We start from the raw sequence: 11452 nt of genomic DNA, 5'->3' as shown, positions 1-11452 counted from the left end.
ATTAAATCTTAGCCTAAAAGAATTAAATCCCTAATTAAAACCTAAGCTCCCTCATTGCTTCAAGTTACAATCAATCTCTATTCCATGAAGTATCCATGCTTGTCAGTAGGATCCAAATCTAGGCTTCTCAGTTATACTCATCTCAGGCAGCGTCAAGGTAAAACCGAGTGAGCTTTCTGAGCCAAATCCAAGCTTCTCCAGAAGTTTCCTTATAAGAACACCAGCCAAGTAAGAAAGTACAGAACTCAGAGCTCCAGTGCTGAGATAGTAAATCACTGTTTTGAGATATGTGAGATAACTATTTGGCCTCTGAATGTAAGTTTTTGCAATGGACAGTAGAGTGATGCATATTACAGAAGCTCCGGCAACAGCCACAAGGGTCAGATCCTTATTGTTGATCTCATAGAAGGTCAAGCCATACACTAATGGTGGCACTATCCCAAATATGATGAATGATAGTGTGGCTATGAACACATGAAGATAGAAATTCTCCCTCTTCCCTAGAGAAAGATAGTATCGATCCACAAGTTCATTTGTGCCTTGTTGCTCCGATTTCAGGTCCCACATCTGTAAATCCATGTGTAAGTTTCAATGGCAGCAAGCTTTTTTTTTTTTTTTTTGCAGCACATGAAGTGTGAACTGAACTATCATGGCTTTATATTTTATATCAAATCTTGACATATTGAGTAATATTGATAATTTCAAAGTAAATGTGGGTTTTGAAATAAACTCACATGATGAACAAGGATGAAAAGTCCTCCGATCAGGTTTGCAAGAGATAGAGCCAGAATGCTCACTGCCAATAAATTTGGTGGATAGAAGAATATCGTTAGATCAAAGTAATATGCAAATATGACTCTAATAATACCTATTACTTTGTTGTATGTTCATTAAAACCTCTGACAATTTTTAACTATGCTATCTAACTGGTGAACTGGTTATTTATGCTTAAATTTTCATTTTGATCCCTCAAATTTATGAATTGTTTCACTCTAGTGCCCCAATTTTGTTTCGTGCTAAACTAATTTTTTAATTTTATATTCTTATATATGCTCTAACATACCATTCCGTTTAAATGACACTAATTTAGCATATCATAACCTACAAGAATAGAGATATGGTACAAATTAAAAGCTAAAGGCACTAATTTAATGAGATTATGTGGCCAAGTGGCCATGATACTGATTTAACCAAAAAAAGTAACTTTGCAGGCTTAATGATGATATGCAGTAGTTCCTTTCGGTAATATGCATGCTGATACAATAAAATCTTTAGTGATCAAATTTCATGACTTATTTAAAGCCGAAAAAATATTTTAGAGTTAGATTTGTTACAACAAGACAGATTAAGAATCAAAATTAAGACCCTTTGACACCCCTTCAGGGATATTTGGATTATTTCAAACAGAATACTAATCCAATAGTCTTATTAAAAATAATTTCAGAAGCAAAAGAAAGGGAGAACAAAGAAATGAAGAAAGATTTAAGTCTTACATGTTGTAGCATCTGCACTTGCTGAAGATGCCACAATGCTAAGGCTTGCAATAGATTCAATCAGACCACCGTACACTATGCTTTTCGGAATATCCCATGTCTTTCCGCTTCCTGGTTCTTGAACTGCACCTGCTGTAGTTGTAGAAGCCGATGTTGTACTTCCTAGGGGCTCTGTTCAATGAATACGCCTCATCACTTCATTGCAATATATCACAGTGCCAGAATTTCTAAGATGCAAAATAATGAACATAAGACATGATTTTTAGGATTGAATTGTAAAGAAGGTCAAAATCATTGAGTACTGATAGATTGTTAACAGAAGCATCCACTAGAAGCAACAGAAGCCATAATAATGTAGCTTCCTTAGACTCTATGTAAAGTATGAGCCCTACAATCTAGTTTACTCAGAAACCATTTTAACTAGAGGGACATGCTAGGGTCTGAGGGATACACTGAAGAAGGACCACATTTCATGTGTTGGGCAATGTACAAAAAGGTGGAAAAATGGTTTTTGGTTGTACTCAGAAAGTATGACTCCTAACTGTTGCAAGTTAAATGCCCTTAAAATATGTGCGCTTTATCTTCTATTAAATTCATTGTACCGTGTTTTCGTTTTCCAAGATCCCTTCTATCTCATTCAAAATATGTGAAGTCCATGATTTAGGCTTAAGCACATTTTTAAATCACTTTCATTTTTTTATCCTTAGTGTTCTGTTGAATTAAGAACTATTATCATGAACATGAAATCTTTAAGTGTTTGAAAATATCATGATGGCAGCAATGTTTTTATTCATACCTGTGCTTACCCCGACATCTGCAGCCTCGTCAATTGGTTTTTGTTGTTCTGGAATTTTTGAAATATCTACTTGAGGTTTTTTTGGTATAGCAATCGCTGAAGCACTAGCCAAAAGTCCCCACTGTGAAGGTTTGGCTCTAGATCCATCTGGGCCTTGTTCACCTTCTGGGACATCAATAATTTGATGTGATAGATCTGGCAATTTGACGCTGCTTTAGAGATTACTTCAAAAATAGGCAGATCATGTGAAAAATAGTCTATGACTGGTAAAAGACTTGTGATACCGCTATACAGTATATAATTTTGATAAAAACTCAACAGAGTAAAAATACGGTCAGGCTATCTGCTATTACACTCGTTGAACCCATGTTTTCTTATTTCCAGATCTCTCCTATCTCATTTACTCTCACTAAGTCCATGATTTAGGCTTCAGAACATTTTTAGATCACTTTCATTTTTTTATCTTCAGTATTGTCTGTTAAATGAGAAATTATTTTCATGAATAAGAAGACTTAAACATTTGAATATGCCATAATGCCAAAAGTACTATTCTGTATACCTGTGCTTGCTCCATCTACCCCATTCTCGGCTGGTCGCCGTTCTGGAATTTTTGAAATATCAACTTCAGGTTTTTTCTGTACAGCAATGGCTGAAGCACTAGCCAAAACTCCCCAACGTGAAGGTTTGGTTCTAGATCCATCTGGGCCTTGTTCATCTTCTGGAAATTTGAGATATTTTAGAGATTATTTCCCAGATATGCAGATTATGTGAAAAAATAGTTGATGACTGATGAAGGACTTGTGATTGTCTCGTATATAATTTTGAAAAAGCTCAAGAGAGTAGAAGTTAGGAAGGAGAAAAAGAAAATGTTTATTAATTCCTATAAGTTCATGATTTACTAAGCTATAATTATTCTCACATCACATTGAATGAAAAATTCTTAAGTGACACATAGAATGGCTATGATTAGTCTTTATAGTTTGACATGAGCGGAGTGTATGTACAAAGATGAAGCCTTCTTCTCTTCTCGGTTTTCTCTCTACTTCAAACCCCATAAAGTCATTGCATATAAATGTACCATATGGTACTTAGTATGGTCTTTTTGGTGAACTTGATTAACCGTTTGAGATATCCAAAACAATTAAACAAAGAAAGGACTACGCTTACCTTGAGTTTTATGTGCACCATCAGTGATTATTGGTTCAGGTTGCAACATTTGACTTCCTGAATGAGGGGGAACTTCTTCTGGGGGTGGAACCTTAGTTTTTGGTGCATCTTCAGTTACTTCTGTTGGAAAAATAATAGAATATTGAAGACAACAATGCATGAAGTGTGATGAGCTTACTCTTCTAAACAATAATTGCCTTTATTAGATATATTCCTAAGATTCAATAAGCTCTTCCATTTTATGATAAGCAATAGGAATCCACAGCTAATGATTTTAAGATAACCCAGAAAATAAAATGGAATAAAAAGACAGTGTATCCTTTTCCCCATTGTCACAGCCAGCAATGGACATAATATTTGACCTCAATATATAGGTGAAGGAAAAATAGGAGAGGAAAGAGGTAGCAGTGCAAAATAAGAGAATGTCTAAAATTTAGGTAGGTCAATATTTGGATTATCTTAATAAAGCACTTGGATTGATTTTAGATTTTAGGAATCAAGATTGATCCAAAAGCCAAAAGTTGAGTCGGAAAGGTTCTCCAAACTAACTTTAGCACTTGTACATTGATTTCACTGGCAAGGGTAAATGAAGACATCTTAGGTCAGCGTCAAGGAGATTAACTATCAGCTATTAAACTTCTGTTAAATGGTTAATATCCTTAATGATAACATCCCAAAATCCTAGGGTGCCCCAGAAACAGTATAGAGATGTTAAGCTCATTCAAGAAGCCAAACAAGTGTTCTGTTGTATGTATAAGCAGTCCAATATATTAAAAACAGACTCATAAAACAGCTTACCTTCTTTGTCACGCACCAACCAAGGAAGGACCCAACTACCTGTCCAAAAATGTAGAAGAATTTTTTTTTTTTCAACTTATGCTCATATCAATGTAAGTAAATATAAAATCCCATAACAAGGTGCTTATATTCTGTGCAATGCACCAGTTATGTTGAATATTTCACCTATTGGGATGAGAAAACTGAAGCATGTTGAGCATCTGAATCTTTCAAATTGTGGATGAGATTGTGCAGGAGTATCAGGTTCTTCCCTTACTGGATCCAAAATCAAAACTTTCTGGATGCAAGCCCGACAATTAGGACAATAGAATCCTTGTGTGGGTGGCTTCAGATATAGACTTTCCAGATATAGTTCTTTGGCTAATTGAATATTCTCTGTTATTACGCCAACTCTTTCACTTTCAACTGCCACATTCTTGGGAAGAGTTGCATCCCTGTAAATAATAGGATCAGAGGAGGGTAAAGTTATGTTTTTCTTCTCAATGTCACTGAAACTGGAACCGTCCTTGGTTTCAGAAATTTCTTGCCCTGCATTACATGACCTTTATTAAATATAAAGAACTGTAAAGAGTCCTCCTAAATCTGATTGGTCCTCGAACCATAAAGGCAAAACAGAAATTCATTTTTGTAAGTAGAAAAATAAAAGAGGAACCCACTTTTTTCAGTTTGAATGGTCACATTCTTGGGAGGAGTTGAATCCCCAGGAATAATAGGATCAGAGGAAGGTGAAGTCGTGTCCTTCTTCTCAATGCCACCGGAATCGTCCTTTGTTTCAGAAATCTCTTGCCCTGTATTGTATGAATTTTATTGAATAAGGAACTATGAGAAGTCCTCCGAAATCTGATGTTCCTTGAACCATAAAAAGCAAAACAGAAACTCCTTTTTGAATTTCATAAAAGCCAACTTGTTAATCATCTTAACAAAGAGCATAAACCAAATGTGTTGCAGATAAACTCTTTGAATTTCTGCTTGTGATGTTTCTGCAGGAGGAGAACAAATAGGAAAAACAAAGTATGCAACTGGAAAAAGCGTAAGGTCGAAAAAGTTTTAGAAAGATGAATATTTGTAAGGGAAGCCAATGAACGGGCAAATTTATTAGCTTGCTAGAGCTCTCAATGTGATTTTATTTGTTTTGTAGGGTTCTTCACAAACCTTCTCAGTTAAAACTTAAAAGCTAAGAAGAAGAAGAAGAAAATTTTACTATTGGACTCAGGACTACTAAATACTGAAGATAAAACTGGGTGAAAAAAAACAAAAAAGAAAGCATGTTGATCGTTGCATGGCAAGAAAAAACGAATTTTGGAAGACAAATTTTATCTTACATTCAACCTTGTAAAAAAAAAAAGAAGAAGATATATTTATATGTTCCAAAAAAATGGATATTTATTTATTAAATCCATAGACATTGAATGTAGCGCACCTTGGATATGAATATCTGAACCAGTAAAGGTGGTGACTTGCTCGTGAGCTTGTCGTCTGACTAAGCCCACTTCTTCTTCAACCTCTGCTTCTGCTTCTGCCTCCTCCTTCCACTGCTTCAGCAAGCCCTCCATTCTTCACACTCTTCACACACCAACTGAGAAAGGTAAATCTATTATTTATATAGAGCCATGAGTCAACTCACGAAAACATGACAACATTAATTAAAATATATAGTATGGATTCTAAACAAGAAATATATATATATATATATATATATATATATGATATGGAGGACATGTTCCTCGTGTTTAAGATTAACCATTTTCAAACCAAAAAACAAAAAATAAATACTTTGTCTGTACTGTCTATTGTGTGAATGGAAGCTGTCCAGCAGGAGGAAGCTAGAGCTCGATGTTCAGAGGCTTTGATGTTGAATTTGAAAGTTTGGTGATCATAAATGATAATGACCTTCGCACTGACCAGAGAGAGCATCAGCACAGTACTCTAATGGCGACAATTCTTGTTTTAATAGCTTTTTCTTTTTTTCTCTCTACTGAACCAGATTCAGAAATCAGCTTTAGAGATTCTCCCAATTTATGAGATAAAGAAAATAAAGGATACAGAGCCATGTAAGGAACAAGGATGGATTTTAAAAGACAACATTTGAGGGTACAGGACCCATATAAGGATGGATTGCAGGTTTTGTCTTTAATTGATTAGAAGCATTCACCCAACGGCTATGTGATTAATAGTAATACTCTCGGTGACATGAAAGTTCATATGAGCTTGTTTGAATTTATGTTTGTAAAAGTAACTTTTACAAATTGAAGTTGAGATAATATAAATTAGTGTAAGATAATTTATTTTTGGATATACTTTTATAATATAAAAAATTAATTCCAGAAAGTTCAATTCTTCAACAAAAAAAAAAGAGGCCAAAAACAACTAGAAGTCAACAAAAAATTCTTCCAATTTTACCATGACTTTTGGTCTAAAAGTCATTTTGCTCAAAAGGTAATCCAAACATTATTTTGAGGCTTCAATGAGCTTCTTGTTTCTTAAGGTGACTTTTTTCTTTCTCAATGTGATGCCAAGCACAGCTTTTTACTCCTTGTTGCTCCTACTATAAAAACTAGTTTGATGTTAGATTTGTTTCTAAAGGTGTGTTTGGATGAAACCAAACCGTAGTTTAGAAAAGTGATTCTAGAGAATAAATTCTGGGAAGAATAGATTTTGGAAAGAATAGATTTTATGAAAAAGTGATTTTGAGAAATGAGAGTGTTTGGATAGTTATTATCAGAAGCACTTTTTATATATACAAATTACTAAAAAAAAAGACATAAGTTAATATGATAATTACAGAAAAAATAGATTTTATGATATATTTTAATTTGAAGGAATAAAATTGTTAATAATATATTTTTTATTAACATAATTAATAATACATAAGATAATATAATTAATAAATAATTAATATGTATATATATTTATAAAATATAAGATTAAATATGTTTATAAAAAAATATGTTTATAAAAAAAATAACAAGATACATATCCTATAGGCTCTCACACTCTCCTTTTTTTCTCCAAAAGCAAAATTTTTTTTGCTTTTTCCAAAACCATGGTTTTGGTTTTTGGGTGGGTGTTTGGGTGATTTATTCCCCAAACTATAGTTTGGGGTGTCACCCAAACACAGCCTAAATATATAATCTCAATCTATATTATTTTTTGTATTTATTATTTTTTAATTAATCTACCTAACTTATAAACTAATATATAATCCCATGTTAAACTAAGATATTTTACGAAAATCATGTCACGTCTGTTATGATTAATTAATTTATTTGAATTTGTTAATTTATCAAAAGTAGTTAAGTAGCTAGAAATGAACAATCACTCTTGATCATGTTTTTAAGGAAGTCAATGCTCATACTACTACCTTCAGTCTTTAATATAAAAGCTAATTGAGAGATTGAATTTGGTTCTAAATATAATACTTTAGTCTATTTTATCTTTCATATTTACAGTCTTTTTTTTTAATATTCTTATTAAAATTTTTTTACCAAATAATAGTTCAAATGCACATGATTAAATAAAGTATCAACCTAACTTATTTGAATTTTTTGGTAGTTAACATATGGAATGAGCATATCGCTCCTAGGAATTAGCTTTAGCCTTTATATGGCTTCATGGCAAATCTGTTTTATTCAGAAGAACCAAAGAGAGGCCAAGTTGGTCTCCTAATTTGTGTCTTAATATAAAGTAGGCCTACTTTATGTCAATATTGAGAATGCATGAGAAACCTTGCTGCAATTTGAATATAAATCCCTGCTTCTAGAACCATCAAAGTTAGACCAAATTTAGAATATTTAATTTAATTCATAAATTTGGTGGTTAGAAGAAGGAATTAGCAATCCATATGATATTAATATAATACTCCTCCGGTCCTTAATATAGGACTCAATTCTTAAGTTGGTTTTGATCCTAAATATAAGACCCATTTCTCATATTTATTAATTTTCTCTAAATTACCCCTATAGAAACTCTCTCACCCATAATCAGTAGAAGAGGGAGAGGGGGTATTAAAAAAGATGATTATGGTATTTTGGGAAAAATGTGTCACTTTTCTTATAATTAACTAACTTACCTAACTTCCTTAATCTAATCAAATTAGTTAAATTGGTCTTATATTAAGGACCAGAGGAGTATTGAAGTTGTATATATACTTGTTAAATAAATTAGTCCAAGTGTGCAACTAATATATGGCTGTTTATTTTCCTATATCAGCCATTGTTTGACACGTCAAATGTGAATGATGCAGGTTTCAAACTATAACAACTTGTGATCAGCTTAATTTCTTGAATACACACACACACACACATATGTATATATTTAAACACACACACATTTACCATTTCGGTCTGACTTCTGTGTTAAAAAGCTCAGTTTTTATTTTATTTTAATGTTGAATATAGACACATTTTGTCTTATTTTACAAGAAAGTTTTTCTTTTTCTTTTATATTTTTGAAAACTCAATTCTTAATGATTTTTACGATTATATTTCAATAAAAAAAAGTAATCTATACAAATGGCACTACTCATAATTTATAAATAGCATTAAAAATATATTTATCAATAAAAAATAATATGATTTATTTTTAACATTTCATGTCATATACGACAAAACATGTCAAATTTCTTTGTATCCCAAGAGGGGGCTGTTTGATGACGGCTTTAGTTTCACTAAAAAAATACCAAAAAAATGTCAAGTTCAAATAATTAAAAAAAAAAGGGACAATGACATGTAACAACCCCGAAATTTATCAGTAAATGACCATAGTTTTTTTTTATTTAAAAAATCCCACTATCACCAGTGGTCCAAACTCCAACGGCTAGCAGCCATATTGAAGCTCTGTGATCCAAGAATTACTGAAAAATGATTTAATAAAACACTTGAGTCAATTGTAAATTTTAGGAATTATAAATTAATACAAAAGACAAGTTAAAGACTGTTGAAAAGGTTCTTTTGATTGACTTCTACATTGATTTCACGGGCAAAAGTAGACACTTTACATCTTAATTCAGCATCAAGGAGATAAGGTTATGTTTTATGTTTGTGGTGAATATTGATATGACATAATTATACTGCCTCCATGTCCTTTTATAAAAAATAATTTCTCTCATAGTAATATCTTTAAATATTAAAAAATAAATTTTAGATTAATCTTTTCACCTTTATCATTATTAAAAATATTATTCATTATTTTTTGATAATAAATACTACCTCCGGTCCTTAATATAAGACCCCATTTGACTTTTTGTTTGGTTCTAATTATAAGACTCAAATCCATTTTTTCTCTCATATTTATGCTTTTTTTTCCAAGATAGTCCTTCTAATAATGATAGTTCTAGTCAATACATTTGATTAGCAAGGATATTTTAGGAATGACAACACTTATTTATTACAAATAACTAACCTAACTTACTTCCTTAATTTCCTCAAATAAGTCAACTGGGTCTTATAATTAGGACCGGAGGTAGTATCTATTTATTAAATTAATTGTACTCTCTTTACAAATAAGAGTACAATTAGGGGTGGAAGGTATAATTAAAAAAATCATGTTACACATTTATTATTTTTGACTAAATTTAACTAATATTTTGAATCGCATGATTTTGATAGCTGTTTTCTTTTATAATAAGGGACAGAGGGTGTAAATGATTAATTTGCTTGATAACAACATTCCAAAATCCAAGGTGAAACTATTCTTTTTAGAAGAAGATCAATACCATTCCGATTCTAAATATAAATCACTTATAGGAAAAATTTTTTTAATCCTAAATGTAAATAACTACTAGTATATTTAGGGTTTATTTTTTTAATCTTATTCTTATTTAATTCTCATTAGAAAGAGAAAAAGATGGAAGAGGTATAAGAATAATTTATAAACATAGAGAAAGAACATTAATAAAGGTAAAATTGAAAATTTTTCTCAATTTAATCTATTTTTCAATATGAAAAAATGTGTTATAAATGATTTATATTAGTTACCACAGTGGTAAGTGTTTTTGTGCGTATGACCTGTCCAATAAAAATTCAAAGTCAATGAGACTCATAAATTAAGTAATTTTCCCATAAATTAAGTATACTCATGAAACACTTTGCCGTCTTTGCCACGCACCAACACAGGAAATAGCCGACTACTAACTCTTGAAAAATGCGGCACAACGTTTAATTTATGCTCTAATTAACAAATTATAAATATTAGGGTGAATTATAATAAAGTCTTAAAAAAAATTATTAAAAAGTTTCAATAATAATTTAAACAGCCTGTAATGACAAGATTTCAGAATAGAAAAAGAAAAATTTGAGAACTTATTTTATACTACTTCCAGTCCTAATTATAAGACCTTATTTGTAGTTTATAAATAAAATTTATAATTAAAACAGGAGATAATAATTATTTTTTCCCCTAAGATTTCATTTTAGTTCTTCCTAAATAACATCACTGTCCCTACCCTCTGTGAACAGTATTGGCCACGGGGCATTATTAGCACCTTGTAATGGCGCCAATACTGTTTTTTTTTTTAAATAATTAAATTGGCGCTTTTTTTCCACTTTCGTCTCGTGAATCGTAACCAGATTTATGAGATCTGCACAGAATCTGCGAACTAATGATAAAAGAAAATAGTCAAAACACCCATGAAAGGACGCAGACTTGCATAAGAAGCAAGAACCGATTTGAAGAGACAAAATTCCTCAATTTGTGCGTGTCATCCTTGCACAAGAACTAAACTAATCTTTTATCGTTCCAACTTTATCAAATGTCTCCATAGAGACTGGACTGGGACCAAGCCCGTAAAATTATTGGTAAAATTATTATAAAATTTTAAGTAAGAAATATAATTATTAAAAAGTTTTAATAATAACAAAGCAACTTACACTAACAAGTTATAAGGATAAACTAATACAACACAATATAAATATTATAAAATTAAAGAATAAAAAACCATGATTGCATTAAATATATAAACTTTATTTTTCAAAGAACTTCAAATTCAGATCATAAAATTACACCACAACCTTAAAGCATGAAATTTAATGGTTGTGGGTCTTGCCCACCAAATCACCAATGACCAAGCTTCTGTATTAGGTCTTTCTTAAGTGAGATTATAAATTCAAACTCATTATGAGATAATAGATGCGTGAGTTATAATATATAAAAAGCTACATGAAACTTATTGGTTTTTAAGAAAATTTATTTATTTATTATT

General features: G+C 31.4%; 1 protein-coding gene and 1 non-coding gene across 2 annotated transcripts; both read right to left on the bottom strand.

Moving 5' to 3' along the window:
- LOC114724719 (membrane protein of ER body-like protein) lies at positions 1 to 5807 on the bottom strand. The gene is made up of 10 exons (XM_028911150.1): positions 5675 to 5807; positions 4911 to 5042; positions 4420 to 4782; positions 4255 to 4293; positions 3457 to 3576; positions 2849 to 3007; positions 2290 to 2484; positions 1494 to 1664; positions 735 to 796; positions 1 to 567 (listed from the first exon to the last, which is right to left on the bottom strand). The coding sequence occupies exons 1-10, from the start codon at positions 5805 to 5807 to the stop codon at positions 103 to 105; spliced, it is 1839 nt and encodes a 612-aa protein (XP_028766983.1). The 3' UTR covers positions 1 to 102.
- Positions 5808 to 10919: 5112 nt separating this feature from the next.
- On the bottom strand, positions 10920 to 11018 carry LOC114724807 (U6 spliceosomal RNA). The gene has a single exon (XR_003738353.1). It is a non-coding gene; the product is annotated as a U6 spliceosomal RNA (small nuclear RNA).
- Positions 11019 to 11452: the final 434 nt, after the last annotated feature.

Source organism: Neltuma alba, unplaced genomic scaffold (genome assembly GCF_004799145.2).
Source record: "Neltuma alba isolate B1F8T4 unplaced genomic scaffold, ASM479914v2 tig00002384_pilon, whole genome shotgun sequence".
Lineage (NCBI taxonomy): Eukaryota > Viridiplantae > Streptophyta > Magnoliopsida > Fabales > Fabaceae > Neltuma > Neltuma alba.
The sequence above is the reverse complement of the archived record's forward strand: the minus strand, read 5'-3'. Positions and strand labels throughout refer to the sequence as shown.

Bases quoted from the DNA above. Each gene is read 5' to 3' on its own strand.
- LOC114724719 (XM_028911150.1), bottom strand. From the start codon at position 5,807: ATGGAGGGCTTGCTGAAGCAGTGGAAGGAGGAGGCAGAAGCAGAAGCA. The intron at 3,008-3,456 runs GTAAGCGTAGTC...TCAAATTTCCAG, and splicing joins TGGTGCACATAAAACTCAAG to AAGATGAACAAGGCCCAGAT. The intron at 568-734 runs GTGAGTTTATTT...ATGGATTTACAG, and splicing joins TTTTCATCCTTGTTCATCAT to ATGTGGGACCTGAAATCGGA.